Consider the following 19,530-nt stretch of genomic DNA (forward strand, 5'->3'; position numbering starts at 1 on the left):
TCTCCTTTTTCTTTATTTTTCTATCAAATCATAATTTTAGTACCTGTATATTCATTATTCTTTTGACAAGATGCCTATTGACGAGTACATTGAATGGAAAGAATTTGTTATTATATTTAAGACAATTACAAAAGGACACGTGTTCAATATATTTTTAGACAAGGTCAGAAATATAAAAACTTAAACTAAATATGTAGCATAATTGGCTCATCTTAAAGCACCTGCGTGCAATGTGTATTGTGGAATTAAATTCCTTATAACTATAGTAACAAGTTATTTTACTATTGAACGTGTAGAAGTACCAAGTAAATCATTCAATAGAAAGAAAAGAAAAATCACATCCACTCTAACAGAAAGCATCGATTATATTATAGGTGGTAATTATTGTACTAGTATTAATAAAAACAATTTACACATCCTTTAGAAAACATGATTATGATGAACATGTTGTTGATTTAGTGTTTAATTTATGCATCAATTTACAAGTAAGGTATTTATTAATTTCATCAACCTCTTTACCAAGAAGATATTCATATAAACATATTCAAATATATAATTTTTCAATTACACTATAAATATGCTCAGTTAATTTGAATTCTCATTACTCAATTTATTATCGTTTAACTTCAAAGCATTCAAACGACGACCTCATTTCATCCAACTGCTTATGCGCCAATTGCTTCTACGTAATTCTTAGTTCTATTGACATTTTCAACTTCATAAGCCTCTTACATATTCTAATGTAATGTATAATTATATACTAACTAGCGGTCCGCCTCGGCTTCGCCCGTGGTACCTACATCGGCTACATGTTTGAACTATCCTATCTCTCAAGTTGCATCGAACTGCACATGGTGTGCGAATTTTATTATAATGGGTTAAGTGGTTTAGGACATTGTGACACGAGATTTATATATTTTAAGATTTTATTGATTTAAATAATGAATAGAAACATAATATTGTCAAGCACATCTTTATTGTTAGAAACTTGCGGTAATAACGATTTCATCTTGTTTTAATTGATGAACATTAGTCCATCATTTAAAACAAGAGAATGATCTATTAATGCAATTTATTACATCGTTTGCTCATTAATTTGGTTTAGTTAATTATTATAAATGTGAGCACGTGCTTTAAAGTTATCTGAATTTGATGTTCTATTATCATGCTCGTTTTGAAGTGAAACTTCTTTAGACGCGTTGAGAGCAAAATTTCAAGGTCGCATCATGGCAATACCGTCACGCCATGCAATAAGGTGACGATTTTGGCATCTTTGAATCTTGTCAAAGAAGTTTCACTTCTAATACGTATGCTCGGCACACGTGCTCTTTTTTTAAATTGTTTCTCCTACATGTCGGTATGATGTTTCTCCTATAAATAGACTGGAAATCTACCAATGACGTCGTCAACGTCCCAAAATCAGTTCAAGACAATTCCTGGAAAATAGGTCCTTTATATCGACCTAGATATATGAGGTCGTTACTATTTGGCCGATCTAGTTGTCTGTGCTAGATACAAATAATAGCTGGCTGTAATTAGCTCAGGATCGTCTTACGTCTGACTCACACGACGGTCAACCTTCGATTATTTTTGCATTACAACAGTTTTATAGCAAGCGAGAAAAATATTATCCTTAAAATTTTAATAGGACGGACCTACGCTATGAATCGTTAGTTATTTTTGATTCATCGTTTTCAAAAAATTTGAAATGACGAAGACTTTCATATCTTTTACGAATCATGAAAATACATACAAACTTATAAAATTTAGTTTTATCGTTTATGTGACAACGTTTGTCTATGCCTAACTAAGGAACCAAATAACCGTTTCTCAAAATTATAAGCTATATTTAACTGAATAGATAATAACATAGACGAGTGTAGTTAGGTGCAGTCTCCATTCTCTCACATTCATAAACAAGATGATGAGACAAACATCCGAAACGACGGGAGACTGGAAAATCGTCTACATTATATTAATATTTTACGTCTAGCCATTGAGACCCATATGTTAAACAGACACTAGATAGTATTCAAACTTGTATATCGGTAGTTTTAGATTTCAAGGCAACCTTCTCTGTCAAAATGTTTTACTTCTTTTGAGCAGTTTTATGAGAAATAAATCGTATTTATAAGCTGAAACTTCTTCATGTATAAATCATGAAGAACATAAAAAAGATAATGATCATCTCAGCATGCAGTTAATTGGATGAAATCGCAGATAATCAATACAAATAGCTTATTAAAGTCATTGGAAGATAATTGATACATAGAAAACGGTAGCGGACATAACGTGTCATCCGTACATAGACTTGAGGAAGTGGACGAGAAACTGCGCTTAATCAACTCAACCAAATTTAGTTGTAATCAGTGAATTCAGATTCTGTAATTAATTGGTAGGACATAGAAATGATCCCTTATATGGTGACATCTTAATGTACCTATTTAGATGATCTAATCGGAATTCTCATAATCACGTGCAAATGTGCAGAGATATCTCGAAAGTATAACTTTATTTCTCTCGTGAGATTAGATAGAACCAATTGAGTGAACTTGTCTGCTGATAATACGTACATATAGTATCAGTTCCTTAACTGATAATATTTCTTTAACTTTCTTCTTTCATATCCCATCTCATAGTATTCAAACATATTTGAGTTGATGATCAGAACAGTAACCAATTTTTCATAATGGCCTACGTGTTTTGTTGGATAATACGTATCCTTTAATGTGATTTAAAAGCAGATAGTGATCCAAAAATACATATGAAGCTCAAAAATGTTGGCATTTTAATAAGTTTTTGAACATAACCACAGATTCAATAATAAGAAGCAGGAATATAATTTACCGTATGTCGTTCTCCATTTGAATATTATCTTTTGGTGTTTTTATCCTTTTCTAACATATTATGGGTATATTCACCTCTCTCCGAAATTTAGGCGCCAGCATTACAAGCCGAACCGGAGGTGCTTTGTCAATTAATTTTATTATCTCTGAATGGACTGTGAATCATACACGTCGGTTTTAATTCTAATCTATATTCATAAGGAATTAATTTCAATAAAATTTACTGAATAAATCCGTGCAGGCATCTTTATGGTAGTCAAAAGTTCCGACGTTAAATTGTAGTTATTGGATTTCTTATATATGAAGTTGATAGTGAAGATCATTGGATTTCAAAATCGACGTTGTATAACAATTAATTCATCAGACATGGAAAGATTCAGTCCGTAGCTTTACCCTCTTACCAAATTCCCTGAAAATAGGTTCTGTAGTTTTTGGTCACAGTTTATCACTCAGTAATATTCCGGCAATCTTTCGTAATACTAGCATTAGAGGGTATTAATACTTTTTCAATTGTTCACGTTTTTACAATTAAGTCTACACGATGAAAGCAGTTGAAAAAATCTAAAAACCATAGATATCTATCACCGTTTACTACCAATTATTCCATTACGTACTATCGTCTACATCTCGCACTGTCTGCTTTCGACCAATTAACTATGATTTCTAGCGTTTCAATACATCCGACTAGAAAATGTCGGCTTTTTATACATGGACATAAATGTAATGAACGCTTAATTGATTTATCACTGACAGCGTGTTGAGTTCGCATTATAAATCAGATTTTAAACAAAAAATAAGGATGTGTCTGCGATTCTTAGTACTAATATGGATTAATTTATGCCCATAAATATAATAGACGGAACGAATTCTATGTATAGACTTGTTCAACTTGTTTTCTATTTTAATTATTAATTATTTTATCTTTATAGGGACGACACAAACGAAATGCGACGTTTCCTGGCGGGCAAACAGCGAGCCTGCTGCAGTCTTCTACCACGAGAAGTAAGTTCTCATATTCTTATTTTTATACTAATGGTTAGATTATTGGGAACATAAAACTTTATATATTTATAAGATACTAAACATGTTCATAAAAATGATTTTGAAAGTATTCATTATTTCTTCTTCCCATATTTACATTCGTATTCTCAGAAGTCTCGCTATCATCTTTACCTTATATTATTATCCTTAAATTCCAAATTCACTTCTTCTGCATTACCACTGAACCCCCACAAACGCCGAACAAATCAGTTTACCTTCCATAAAGATCCTGCGATTACAGAGTACTCAGCAGACGCGTCAACGCTCCGGGATGCTGCGGAGGCCCGACCCCGGTACTGTGGGGGAACTACCACCTGGCCAGGTCCGAGGGTTCAGCCACCGCAGCCGGAGATACCCAGCCTGGCTTCACCTACCAATATTGACACCAAAGGTAAGATGCTTTGATTTGATTTATTAAATTAGTAAACGGTAAATAATGGTAGGAGGCATACGCGATTAAAGTTTACTGAAATATGTCGAAAAATTAAATTAGATGGATATGAAATAACCTATTGATAGGACCATCGAAGTCTAAATATCCAGATTTTTCTAAGACTTAATGATCAGACGGTAAAATAGGACACTAATTGTAGGTACATTTCTCCGGGTCTTACCCATTTCTTGAAATTTATTTTTCTTGATTGAGTATTCTATCGGCAAAATGTCAAGAACTGTCCTTTCCTAATTAACACTTGGCAACAAAAAGCAAATCCGGTCCAATTCCACACATAGTTTTTGTGCATCAATTAAATATGCGCGCATTAATTCCGTTCGACGGTTATTTGCATATAAATCCACGTCCTTGATAACCCGAGGTAGCGTTTCATTGAGGCGGGCGCTCCCAGCTGATGTCAGCAAACGTGCATGCATCAGATACAGGCTTTGGCAATAGACATTGGGACTACATAGATCTTAACGTCTGCATTCGCGATGGTAATTTTTGTAGGCTTAGTTATCCGCATAAATAAACGTGGTGGTAGTGGTGCAGATACCTCAGTATTTCATAAATATGAATCAAATCTGTCATTGCACCATTAAAAGTTCGGTATCAATCAAATGTGGCTGTTAAGAATCAAGCGTATTTATTGCCACTTGTTTTTACAACATTAATTTCAGCACTTACAAACTAATGAAACTACAAATGCATCTTTTAAGAAATACATTTTATATTCCCTAGTCGTATATGCAGAACATATCTGTACTTCGTCCTTAGCTTACGAATAAGCGACTGTGTACAGATGTGTGTTGACCCTGTAAATAAATACCTTCCCACTTTATGGTGCCCATGGAGATTTGCATTTCAAATTTTGTCCCATAATTTTATAATTGTGAGTCTTATTAGCGCGACCCAAATTATTGAACACCGTCCCACAGCTGCATTGCAAATTAAACGTGTGTTTACTGTAATGCTCAATGAATAATTAGACAATTCTGGGAAATTTATTGAGAAACCAAAACCTAGTTAAATCATGCGGTGATTGGCGAAGCTTTCAATGCAAGGCTTTCAAAGCTTGAATTTATTTTTATAAATCCCACTGTGTCTACTATTTATCACAAAAGCGATTAATAAGAAATCTAGTTGGAAGGTTTCTTTCTCATTAAGATATATTCGTAGTTGAAAATCGAAGTTTGACTAACTCTTATTAACTAAAATAAAATAATAAGATGAATGAGAAGGAATTGAATGCAAAATCGAAAAAGGCCTTTAAATAATGTAAAGCATGAACATTCTGTAGCTTATTGAAAATTGCATAATAAATAACACCATCGTAACACTTTCCGTATTTATTGTTATGAGTTGTTGCTATAAAATTTCAAATATAAATTCAATTCCGCGCAACTATATTATGTAACTGCAATATGCGGCCATTATTGCGGTACTTTTTCCGACACGCATAAATATCTACGATGCACATACACCGCGTATTTATTACCACAACGAGCAACAAAAACAGTTTAACGCGCGCAATGTATGCCGTATTCACATGCCTTATCGATAATGGTGTCGATTAATCTAACATATTAGGATTGTTTTTGTCCCGCTCCTGCTCGGAGTCTGCGGTATTTCCTGTCTCGGTCGCCCAGTGTGAGATCTCACCTGGGTCATAAATCGTCTCGGGTGACAACGGGTTAAGTCCTAATTAGAAGCCGTTAGCGGCTAGCAGCTCTTAGCTGTGAGTTACGGGTTAATACTTACTATGTGTCTTGCGTGCTGCGCTACGTGTGAAAGTCCTAAGGCATAACATCCTTCATTATCGATATTATAAATGTGAAAGTATTTGTGTTAATTACGCAGTACTGTTGGCGATGGTTAACTAAAATATGCTTAAGGAAATTTAGATATTACTGATGGGAAAACACATTGCGCAGAGGAGAGTATACGGATGATTTAATAACTGATACTTAGCTGTTGATAAATTTTATAGTTTTGAGTCACTCTGGCTACTTAGCCAGCTTCCAGGAAAATAATACAATCCCGCAGTTATACCACCTTCCTTGTGCCTTAAAATATTGTTGACATTATAGCAATCATCCTCTGAAAATGTTTATGGAAGAACTTGGATTACGTTATTTACTACAATGAAACTTAAACATTAGCCAATTTCAATCATGGTGAATTGTCTTATTCAGTACCCTGGACATTAAAAGACGATCCTGCAACATTTCCCATAAAATGTTCCCTAAAATGAAGCTAAACTTCGCAACACCGCAGTTGCCTACAAATCGCGCCACATGTTCCACGTCCACAGACCATCGTCAATTATACCGCACCGTTAGTGCCAGTATCAATTGATTATAATTATTCACGTTCTGTATGCACACGTCGTGATTTATAAGCATTTATCCGTCATTACCGTGTACCGTATTATTCAGGATCGCAATTTGCATTTTTAAAGGTCCTTCAGCGCTCTTAAGTTTATTAGGTGTAATAACTAATAATGCATTTTTAAACATATTGGTATGATGTTTTTGATGATGGTAACATTATCCTTAAAAGTCCTCTGAATTGGTAAGAATTGCAGTGTATTCCATTTTAAGTCCTACAATGTGTACCGACCTAAAAGTCGAGTCCTTCAGCGCGACCAAATTTATCGAAACACCCTTTCGCAGTAACCAGTAACAAACGTCTAAATATACAGCCTCTCGTTAATATATCAGGGTACTAGAGCACAGATAATGAATTATTAATTGAAAACAAACCCGACCCAGTTAGAATGGCATTATCTTGTTTCCGATATCGTCGACAACTTGTCCGGGCTTGGGCCAACTTGCAGACGGTCATTTCCTCAATTACAATACATTTGTGGTTTTTGGTGCATTTGCTTTTTTGTCTCTTATAGATAAATCTATAGGGGTAATTTGTTTGTTTAAGGCGCGTTGCGAAAGGGGGCTAGACGGAAAAAATTAAGACGAAAAGTTGTAACTACACTTTTTGGCGGTTTTTGCTATAGTTTTAAGCCGTGCGGCGTGTGGTGTTTCTCTGTCTGTCTCTGTCTTTATCTCTCATAGAACTTCGTTCCATTCGAGTGACACTTCTCAATTTTTTTCAAGTTTTTCTATTCTTCCTCTTACATTTGAAATGTTTGCTGGATGCATGATAATTAAAAAGTTAATCGCTAGAAATGCTTCGCAAACAAGACGAGCTCATGGTTAATTAATTTCTGGCTTTGCATTCAGCTTTGTATCTTTATTGTTAATCTTTCTGTTATTATTTGATTCAACATTAAATGGAATATAATAGACAATATATCTGCGTGCAAGATTATCTTTATTAACTTCGCCTACTAAAGGCATGCGTACGCGCACCTGGCCGATCCTAATTACTGATCTAACGGCGTTAGGGTTAACCTTTAATTACAGATTACAAATCAACGGCCGTACTATGGAATTGCTCACACGTCTTCCAATATCTTAAAATATGTTGTAGTTTTGTACCTATGAAATAATGGGAACAGATTTATAAGCTTTTAGTATTTCGTGGGTAGGGTTTGTATTCGTTGAAACAGACACTTGATCTAGTATTATAAACGTATAAAAACGTTCCTAATAAATTATTGTCTCCCATAGTAAATTGTGTAGTTCATAGATTGATTGTTATACATTTTATTCACAATTGTACTACCGTATTCCTAATGCAAGTACAATTGAATTGCATTTAAATTTGCTAAAATATAACGAATCGAGAAACCGTAGTATGAATGTAACTTGCAATATTATACGTGATACACGGAATGCAATTGTTTCGTCGATAATGTCGGTATTCAATGAATAATGCCGTGGGTTTAATTAAAGGCTTGCCACGTCTTTTTCCTCACAATCATATTTCGTACATGTTCGTACATTGCACTATGTTGAAAATTGATTATTGCGTTGCAGTTGTACTGTTGCGTCAATGTAATGAAAGCATTGATTCTTTCAAACTGTCTGATGGTATAGTGGTCGTGGATGAGTAGTGCGAAAGTCCTGGATTCTATCGTGTCAGATGTAATATTTGTTTGTGTTGCAGCTTGCAGTGTTATATCTGGAGTTAATATGTACCCAGTAGCCTGGATTTCAAAATTATGCTCTCATACATATAAATTAAACACCACTTTTAAAACCTTGTACTCATAAGAAGACAATTATATAACCCGATGAATCATCGCTAAAGAAACAGCGCCAAATAAAGGAGTCGATACATCAAACCAGTCTCAAACATAGCCAGACGAATTCGTTTTGACAATTTGCACTCGTTTCGATTGTTTAAAAACTTTCACGCACTTTTTATATCGCAAAGTGAGCAATTTGAAACATAAATACTTGAAAGAAACCGCCTCGATACAACGAGGTGACGCGTGCGGGTGCATTTCACTTTCATTTCTAGCGTGAGAGCTGCTGATGTATCTGTAGCATCCATTTGTTTAACGTATGGCAAGGACTTTCTTCGATATATCATTATACAGTTACTATATTACATCGGTTGAATTTTAGTAAGGAAAATGATGTAAATTACATGTGTAAACTCATACTTGATTCTGCTGGTACTTTATGTCACTTGCACTGTCAACACAGGTGCTATAATATATTATAATGGCATTGCCATTCCAATTCAATTGTCTCCACGTATTCATTTTAAATTTTAATATTCGGTACACTAACATTAAAATTTCAACTAATTCAAAAATTTCAAAAAATTTCAACCCTAGAAAACTTTTTGAAATCCATTTTTAGGAAATTTACAAATATTCCAATTAATTTACATAATAACTGAATTATTTATCATAAGCTCATAACAAAATTTATGCATAATTTAACTCGAAAATAATGTAAGAAAATCTTTCAGCAGCTCTTGGTCTAGGCGCGTGCGGCAGTGCGTGACGATTGTAACAGATCTGTAAGATCTCGTCGTACTTTACGAGGAGACACTTCGCGCCGTATAAAGTGCCTTAATGTCATCATTGTTAAGAGAAAATATACCATTTCTTATTATCATTATTACTGTAGGAAGCAGTTGGAGAGACAAAAATGTATACGACCAAATATTCGATACATGTTAAATTTTTCGTTACTTGGATACCTACATATTACATACACCCACGGGATTGGAGAGAAACGTCTTTATAATGATTCCAATACGTAAGTACACTGTACAACGTATTAATACCATAATAACCTCATACATTGTTTTCATTACCCTTTTTACATAGGTACTAAAACATAAGAATAGGTACTACAAGTATGGTAAAAACAAAAAGATATGTACATAATGTTCTTTTACTATTTTTCGATAGAAAATATGAATCAAAATAGCTTTGAGCAACAAAATTGCTTTAATAAACCTACTAAAACATACACGTTATTAAATAAGGGCCTCAACAAATCGTTATGCGTACTTATAACCGTGTGTAACTTGTAACATTCCTCAGTACTTTCTCTACTATTATTATTCTGATTGAGACGTTAGCAAAAATGGCCCATGGCTAAAATGTAACTATGAAATAATGTTAGAAACGCTTCGTAAGACCGCAAATATGTGTATTCGATGTTTGTTTAAATAAAAATACCATGGGAATAGTTTTAGGTAACTTTTAAAATGTTTACGTAGTAATGTGTCACGGTGCAGCAAGAGCAGTGGTGGCTCAGTGGTGAGACCTCGGACTTCAAATAGATAAGTTCAGGGTTCGAGACCAGGCGAGCGCGCAGGAAATAAATTGATTTTTCAATTTATCTGCGCATGTTGTAACATCACCACTGCTCGAACGGTGAAGGAAAACATCGTGACTCGTGAGGAAACCGACATGTCGAAGAATTAAAAAGTTCGTGTCATCCGCCAACACGCACTTGGCCAGCGTGGTGGATTATGGCCTGTACCCTCATAGGAGACCCGTGTCCCAGCAGTGGGAACGTATAATATGAGCTGATGATGATGATGATGAGTAATGTGTCAACCTAAAAACTACGTGGACGTCGGACGATATATTTCTACATCATAAAAAATAACTTTAATTATGATGTAGAAATATTAAAAAAAAAAGTTAAAAATTTATCTTATTTTCACGTTTGATTAAAAATTAAAACAAAATTGTATTTTTTCAGCAACCAAAAAAACCTAAAGTAAGTGGTAAAAACTACATACCATTACTTTTTTTTACCTTAATACTGTTACATCATAGCAGCTTTTACAGCATCTTCAATTATTAACTAATTATTTTCTCGAATCGTGACATTAGTCACTCGTGTGCAAAAAGCGGGGGCTTTTATTTCGCCGAAGACGAACTTTTACGCGCGAAATGATTAATGGATCGAGGTCAACGACCTGCTGAATAACTATTTTAAATGTCTGGGGTTACCACAGATTATATAGTATGTGTACATGAAGGGTGATTTGTGTGTGCGATTTATCAAAATGTATGTACCTATATTAGTTACGAAATTGAAGGATATGAAATGATAATTTCGTAGCATCAGGTCACTGACCTTTGCCAACAAAAAGGTAGTGATTTTTTACCATTACTCAATTCTATAAAAAGTCTCCACAAATCTTTTCCCCTTATAATAGTCTACTTAACACGTAATTCACTAATCGGTAATCCGTTAATAGGTAATAGAAATTTGATACAAAAATTAACAGGAACATTTCCTATGAGGAAAATCGTTTCGCATAGCGTCATGGTCGTATAATAAGTTTTCATTCATACCGTCTCGTATTTCACCCGGCCCAGTGGGTGTCAATGATTTACACAAATGGAATCATTGAAATTTATTAGCCGGCCATTTTTTCAGCCATAAATCTCTTCAGAATGACGCGTATGACACCACGACATGGTCCTATTAACGATGCACCTAGTTTTTAGTTTTTTACATCCTCCGAGATAACTTATGAATATAACTAAATGAACTTTAAAAGCTTGTCTGCTAAAGCTATTAGTTTGATGTTTCTAAAAATATCGGTGTATTGAATACGTATGCAAATCTAGAGGAAAGAAATATTGTAATTAACTTTTGACTTTAATCATGAATGGTAATTGAAAACGGAATATTTTTTACATGGACAAAAAAGAGAGTTATTTTTCTGTGTTCTTGAACAGCAGGAACAAAAAACCTAACCATCACAATATGGTAAGAATTCCATATAAGTAGTTACTTTGCAATTAAGATATAGGTACATAGATATATCACAGTTAAAACCATGGAATACACGACTCGTCAATCATACATCTCACATATTATGTTCATAGGAAAATGCAATTTTATTTTCCATTTTATCTGCCATGCCTGCATCTACTATAATGCAAATGGGTTTCCCCGACAAGCGGATTATGTAACCAGTGAGGGGAAAAATCAATTTTTCCAAATATGCTTAGATGCAGGTAAAATACTGCATGAAATATTCCTTTTTGACAAGGATTCAATTCGGAATATATTATGTCTCGGTTAATCGTAGTCGTGCAAGGTAAAAAGAAATATATACAATAGAGCGTACTGCTATGGGTACAGAGTACAGACCATATAATATACTAGCTGTTACCCGCGGTTTCACCCGCATTGCTCCGCTCCTGTTGGTCTTAGCGTGATGATATAATATAGCCTTACCCTTCCTCGATAAATGGGCTATCTAACACCGAAAGAATTTTTAAAATCGGACCAGTAGTTCCCGAGATTAGCGCGTGCAAACAAACAAACAAACTCTTCAGCTTTATAATATTAGTATAGATAGTATGCACATTGAAACAAGGTGGGCTATAAAATAGTGCACATCCAGTGGCATTCACAACCAATAAAGAAACACTTTATATGCAAAATTGCTACAATTCATCGGTTGTATCTATGAATAGCTCGCACCGTAATTATGATTTATGGATCTCATAAATCGCTATAAAACTTGCTCTATACTGAATGATGTAATTTTTATACATCTATTGATATATAGGTTCAATAAACATAACTGAGGATTACATGCTTACTAAATTAACACGTTTAAGTCACAGTTATAAACGATTAATGTTAATTGAATTATTTACCAATTACCGCTTTTTTGAAACATTTATAGAATATATTTTTTTGAAATTCAATACGTAGAGTCTTAACTACGAACAAAACAAAATATTTACTTTAGTACCAAATTGTCTTCTATAATATTATATTTGTCAAGTCGTCTCATATCTTTGGGCAACCATATAAAGATTTCAATAATATAACGAATTACAAAAGTCACGTACTGTATTATATATTATATTTAATAAGCTAGATAATATAATGCTAAAACGGGGTTTGCGTGTCTGTTTAAAGGTTTCGTAGGAGCACAATAATTTCGCATAATGACAGCTTCATTTATATTATTTGATCTTCTGCTTGCCGAGATCGTTTGCCACTCAACTATTGAGGCCACGACACGCAAGAGCCTTATTATATAAATATTTAACAGGTATACGAATCAGCTTCACATGTATAAGTAAACTTAAAGGTTACAAAGAATTAATTTCAATTTATTTATGTTCATTATGTAACTTGTAAGTATGGCAAAAAAACTTAAACACTTCTGAAATGCATTTTCCCAACACCACACTCAATGTCATCGTATAACTTCTAAATACTCGATCTAAACCAAATATACTTATTTTAAGAAATAAATGGCAACAAATCTGTACCGAATATAATTCTTCGATTGTGCATAAAAAGTTCACATGTAAATCTACAGTTAATAATATCTGCATCTCTCCCTTACCGGTCTCAAAAAACCCGCCCTTTTAGTCATAAAGCTTAGCCCCAAGCGAAGTTCAGGCATTATTACCGTGCTAAAGGGTTCATTCGTACCAATCTTGACGACCTTCGCAAATCGCACGCGATACCCTCATCGGGTTGCCAATCCCCAATTATTATAAGCGCAACAATGTCAACATACCAAGATGAAATTATTTAAAGTACATGTCTGCGAGCCCTCCAAGATTTATTACTAGTCAATTATATACCGAGCAGTGTATATTGAAATAACAAATGATGCATCTACAAATTGCATCTGTACACAGATAATATATCACTCTCGTTGTCCCTAAAGGTCTGTTTCGTGACTTGTTAAAAATATTTGCATTTTACAATATACGCAGAAATTGTTACCACTTGTAAGAAAGATAAGATTGCAGTTATTGATATTTTACATGGGTTTTTCAAGATAATAATTGTAATTATTGGTGTATAATTGTTCAGTACACGAAATGCATATTGTAATTTGTAATAATGAAAAAAATAATACTACCTATATAATTACTTTGAAATACTTACACACAAAGTTCTTTACATGTACCTATTTTTCTATTTCTCGCAAAGATTTGATAAATTAAAGTATTATTTGAACTAAGTTGTATCATTGTATGCACTGATTGTATGCCTATCGCCTTCCAAATCAACATATATTTTAGTCTATATATACATTTCTCAATTCCAATAGAAATAGTTTCGACTTCGAATAATTTAAATAAAGAAATTATGTCTTTATTCCAGTATACACAGACCAACCAGTATCGTCAGCGTCCCCTCCCACTCGTGACAAAATCAACGGGGAGGAGAAAGCGCGCTCCCGAAGGAGGGACACCTGGCCCGAACCTAACACCACACCTAGTACTGATGATGGTGAGTTTTTTGTAAATTGCACTTTATTGTTAAGTACCTAGAGTCGAATTTTCGAGAGTTGTTTGGTTGGTTGGTTGTATGCGGAAAACCGAGAGAAATAAACTGAGTATTTTATATTTTTGTTATCCCGTGTCAACCTCGGTGAAGGCGCGATAAGAGTCAAGTAATAGAAATAAGTAGAAAAATATAAACTATGTAAATAAATTCGATACTGATTCACATTACACTACAAAGACAAACCCTTATCAATAGAATGGTAATTTCGCACAAGCGTTCACATCTTCAGTAGTATAGTGGTAAGTATCCCCGCCTGTCACGCGGGAGACCGGGGTTCGATTCCCCGCCGGAGAGAACTCTTTTTGCAGTTTTTTTTTTAATTTAATTTTTGAATAACACTATTGTAAGTAAATATTGTAAAATTTACATAATAAATTAAAATTATTTTTATATTATAATAAAAATATAATTATAGATATTTTTTCATGCTCTATTTAGAAAATAAACTGTAAAGAAGAAAAGAAGCCAACAATATTATAAATTTTGAAATTTCTTAATTATAAACTATTATTTAAAACGAAACCCTACGAAATTTTAAGTAACAAAAATAAATCGAGTGAAAATAAAAAAGTAAAAAGAGTTCTCTCCGGCGGGGAATCGAACCCCGGTCTCCCGCGTGACAGGCGGGGATACTGACCACTATACTACCGAAGACTTGTCGAAGATGTCGAATTTGTTAGTCTGTTTACTTAACATAAAAATTTCAAATAAATTGTTCCATAGAAAATAATTGAAATGGATTATTATTTCTCTCCACTTGATAAAATTATTACATCACCAAACACCATATAGAATAAGAAAAAGAATTTATTTATTCATTTTTATAACTTTATTTACAAAATAATAATATATTATATTGTTATAAACCATAACTATAAACAAATACAAGAAATAAAACTATAAAAAAAAACTATAAAAAAATAGACCATAATATAGTAAAGAGCAAGTGATATTTTATAAACGACACAGTTTAAATATAGAAGGTGCGAATTTATTACACAATTTTTTCAAATATTTTATATTCTCATCTCATATTGCAGCAAGCGTCCGTTCGCCGCTGCTACAGCAACAGCACCAGCAGTACGACGAGCAGCTGCGCGACATAGCCGCGTCGCTCACGAGACCGCGGTCCCGCCGAGCCCTGCCGCCCACGCTCGAGCGGCCCACCCGATTGCCGCCGCCCGACCGGTTGACGGTAATTATGTGCTAAAATTATGTGAAGTGATTATAATGCAAAATGGAATAGTGGTATATGTTCATTTAGTCTTTGTATAGATATGAATTTATTTAGTTAAATGGAAAAAAAAAAATATTAATTAGGTGAATGAAACCAACTTGTATAAGAAAATTCTTTTAATAATATTTCTTACGTAAATTAAGTTAAAAATAAATAGCAATGTATTATTTATTCAGTTAGATAAATCAAATATTTCAGGCTAGAGGATCACCAGATGGCGGAGCACCAACCGAAGAAGGTCTAACCAGCTCAGCAAGTGAAGGCAGCGAACCGACAGATGCCGTGGAAGCCGCTGAAAGTGCTGAAGGAGTGCGTGTGGAACTACCAGCTGAAAGGCTGCTCCACGCAAGAGCTGGCTGGCTTCAAAGACGAGGGGCTTCTGGCTGGTCGAGGCACTGGTTCGTGTTGCGAGGAGCTGCTCTCCTGTACTTTAGAGACCCTCACGCTGAGCACAGGGGACTCATGGATGGCGTTATAGACTTGAGTGGCGTGGCTAGAGTCGTTGAACTGCCGACGTCGACAACTACTAATGGATATGCTTTTGAAACAGAGGTGAGTATTGTATGTTAAAATATATTATGACAACTACAGTACTGTATCAAATAATAAGCACTATTTTCCTTTTATATCCTTATCGATTTAAATTTGATGTTATTATTAAATATTTTCAGACTTGGGACGGCAAGCATATAGTACTATCCGCAGTGACTGCCGGAATCCGAGGAAACTGGGTATCCGCTATGCGAAGAACGGCCGGCTTGCCGGACACTGGACCGCTTTCACTTATATTACGTGAAGATTCGGTCGATCAGGCGTCAGAGTCATCCACCTCACCTATCACTCCGGTTACACCGAATGCTTTAAAATCTGCTCCTTTCTCATCTGACGAAGAATACAGAACGGCATCGGAAGGTGGGCGCAGAGACAGCGCAGACTGGGGCGATGTGGCCCCACAACCACCACCTTCCCCTATCCTCAGTCGTACTCCCATTTCCAAAGTCAAAGAAAAAGTACGCGCTAGAGGATGTCATACCGCACCCCTAAAAAGTGATAATAAATGTGAGAGAGATGAAATTGACGCTGCCAAAGAGAACGAACGTCCGACGGACAATATAGTAGAGGATAATGAGAAACCAAATGAACCCAGAAAACGTAGCTATATTTCGACGATAGATAAACAATCTATCGAAATCGACGACCTGCGAAAGCAGTTGAAACTAGCACTTAGCGACGTCAATGCCGCTGAATCAGAATTAGCGCGATTGAGAAAGCTAAAATCTGAGGCGGCGTTGAGAGAGAAAAAGATGGAAGATCTTGTTATTACGTTGCAGAAAAAGGAAGAAGAACTGTCTGCGAGAACAAAAGAGGCTGAAAGTTTAGATGCTATCAAGCAACTGTATAATCAAGATAAAAACATGTGGGAAACAAAATTAACAGAAACTCAAAACTTTTTAAAAGAATCAACGGAGCACTGTGAACTTTTGACGAGGCAACTTACATCAGCTCAAGAAAATGTTAAACAACTACAAAGGGAATTAAACGACTTAAATGATAAATTAATGAAGAGCGTCAAAGAAAACGATACATTGTATGCAAGAATTCGTGAACTAGAAAACAAAGTTGTCGCTGAATCTCCTACGAAGGAGAAAAGAAAAAGCGTCGGTTCACTGAGTGAATTGAGTAACATAAACGAAAATTTAAATTTAGAGTCCTTAGAGAAGAACAGACTGATCGAAGAATATGTAGAATTACGAAGTAGGTTTATAAAGGCGATACAAGAAATAAAAACGATGAAGAAAGAACTTCGTGAATCGCATAATATGTACGATGAACTAGAAATTACAAATATGAAATTAATTAATGAAATGAAATTAAGAGAACAATGTAGTAGGTCTGAAATCGATTTAATGGCTGCTAGGATTTTAGATTTAACGCAAAAATTAACCGCATCGGACAAGCAAGTGCGTACATTGAAACATAAAATACAAAAGACTGAGTCTAGAGAAAAGAGACGCAGCTTATCGTTAAAGGGGAGAGAATCGTTTACATTAGGTAAAGAAGTAGAGGAAAAGCTGACTGAACTTGAAAATAAAATAACTCTCTTGGAAACGGGTGAAACTGTACCAACGATAAATTCACCGTCAAAAAGTGCTTCGCCAGCAAAAGAAAAAGTTACTAAAACCGATGGTGTTACAGACGAGAAAAGAATGAAACGTCTGGCTGCACGTCTCAGAAGAAAGTCTTTGGATAGCGCAACTAGTTCGGAGCCTATGAAAATGCTTGTTAGATTAAGTTCACTAGAAACCAAAGTAGCTTCCGTTCTCGAGACTCGTAGAGACTTTACGAACTCGTGTGAATCTCTGAGCCAAGCGACAATATCAGCTGACAGCCCCGTTTTTAATGAAAGTCAAGAAAATTCAATCGGAACTCAGTCTCAGAGGCATCTCCTTGACAGATTACAAAGTCTCGAAAGCGTCGTAATACACTCAAGAAACAAAGTCAACGAGTGTCTCTGTCAAATGAGTGCAATGAGAGCCGCCAAGTCTCGAAGGTCACCATCACCTAGTCTCGAAAAGAAATACAGTTTGAAGTCAATGGAAAAATGCTTGACCGATGTCAGTAAGAAACTACAGGAATGCTTCGACCGGTGCGTGATAGATTCTAATGAACAGAACGCAACGGAAGAAGTCAACGACAGCATAGCGCAGGTCGTCCTACAGTTGGAGGAACAGCTGAGAATGAAACTTTTAGAAATATCGAAGCGAAAGGCTGAACTGTACGAAGCGGGCGAGCTCACTCAGAGAAAGAGCTTAGAAATTCTGGCAGAGAAACTCGCCTACGAAGCCGTCCTGGTGGGCAGGATCCAGGAAGCCCTCGAATCGTCGAACGGCAGCAGATTCTTCGCTAGATTAATCAAGTCTGAAATAACGGAAACTAGTCAGTTAATCGATAATCTTAAGTGTAAGTTGAACGGAGAGAGCGGGAAGATTTTCGACGCGACGAAGAGCTCCCTCGATTATCTCGCAAAGATACTGTCCCGAAAGATCGACGTCATGAACGGGACGCGGAGCGACGACAACCGGCGGTCGCAGCTCATAGTGCACGGCGCCGACCTCGAGGCGCTGAAGGCGTCGCAGAAGGAGGTCGCCGAGGCGGTCGAAAAATACAAAACGGACAAGCTGATCGAGCTGTGCTCGGCGCTCGCCTGCGAGACGCTATCCTTCACGTCGCCCGGCGACAGCGACTTCGAACAGCACAGAGCGAACACGGAGGCGGCGCGCGTGCGCGAGGCGTGGGCCTCCGCGCGGGACACGCTGGGCGCCGAGCTGGTGCAGGCGGAGGTGGCCCGCGCGCTGGCCCGCGCCGCGCAGCTGTGCGAGCGCCGCCTGGACGAGTCGCGCGCCACGCGCCTCACGCTCACGGCGCAGGACCGCGCCGACCTCGAGCTGTGGTGGCAGGCGGCGCACGACCACCTGCGCTGCGAGATGGACGCCGCCGTGCGCGACATCGCCGCGCGCTACCGCGAGTGCCTCGCCGCCGAGCGCCGCGAGGGCTCGCCGGCGCGAGACAGCCGCGCGCTGCTGCAGCAGCTCGCCGACGTGCTCGCGCAGAAGGCGCTGGTGGACGCGCGCGTGGCGGTGGTGGAGGGCACGTACCGCGCTGCCGAGCCGCGCGCCGCCGCGCCGCGCGACGCCGACGCCGTCTCCTCGCTGGAAGCCGACCCCGCCGCCGAGGCGGAGTTCGTCTACCTCTTCCAGCGCTTCTCGAACGAGTGCCGCGCGCTCTTCTCCAGTGACTGTTCCGGCAACAGTGAAGACTCGACGAAGATCGGCGAGAGCCTCGAGCGGGTGGAGGCGGCGGTGGCGGAGGTGCGGCGGCGGCTCGCGGGCGACGCGGAGCCGCCGGAGGAGCAGAGCACTCCGCCGGCCGACCCGGTGGCGCGCGTTGAAGCGCTGCGGCGGCGCGTGGAGGCGCTGCAGGCGTTGGCGCCGTGCCCGCACTGCCGGCGGCTGCAGGACGCGCTGGACCGGCTGTCGGCCGAGCGGGCGCGCGGCGAGTGCGCGCTGGCGCAGCAGGCGGGCGCGCTGGCGGCCGCACGGCGCGCGCGGGCCCAGCTGCAGGCGCAGCACGAGCGCGAGCGGGCCGCGCTGCGGGACCGCGCGCGCACGCTGCAGCGCCGCCTCGCCGCACTCGACTCCGAGTACTCGGCGCAGCTGGAGAGCTTGCGTGCTGCTTATCAGG

The 19,530-nt window shown here is 37.6% G+C and overlaps 1 protein-coding gene and 2 non-coding genes across 3 annotated transcripts in view; 2 read left to right on the forward strand and 1 right to left on the reverse strand.

The window, feature by feature from the left end:
- osp (myosin phosphatase Rho interacting protein outspread) overlaps positions 1 to 19,530 on the forward strand; it is a 236,164-nt gene that overhangs the window by 210,844 nt on the left and 5,790 nt on the right. The window contains exons 5-10 of the mRNA XM_090105379.1: positions 3,776 to 3,848; positions 4,129 to 4,278; positions 13,866 to 13,994; positions 15,092 to 15,246; positions 15,487 to 15,840; positions 15,960 to 19,529. Coding sequence (XP_089961505.1) covers positions 3,776 to 3,848; positions 4,129 to 4,278; positions 13,866 to 13,994; positions 15,092 to 15,246; positions 15,487 to 15,840; positions 15,960 to 19,529 — 4,431 coding nt within the window. The remainder of the gene's footprint in view (positions 1 to 3,775; positions 3,849 to 4,128; positions 4,279 to 13,865; positions 13,995 to 15,091; positions 15,247 to 15,486; positions 15,841 to 15,959; position 19,530) is intronic.
- On the forward strand, positions 14,274 to 14,345 carry TRNAD-GUC (transfer RNA aspartic acid (anticodon GUC)). Its single transcript has one exon. It is a non-coding gene; the product is annotated as a tRNA-Asp (tRNA).
- On the reverse strand, positions 14,634 to 14,705 carry TRNAD-GUC (transfer RNA aspartic acid (anticodon GUC)). Its single transcript has one exon. It is a non-coding gene; the product is annotated as a tRNA-Asp (tRNA).

Source organism: Colias eurytheme, chromosome 9 (assembly GCF_061535395.1).
Source record: "Colias eurytheme isolate Ceu_HAF_F1 chromosome 9, ilColEury1 Martin Lab GWU primary, whole genome shotgun sequence".
NCBI classification, from domain to species: Eukaryota; Metazoa; Arthropoda; class Insecta; order Lepidoptera; family Pieridae; genus Colias; species Colias eurytheme.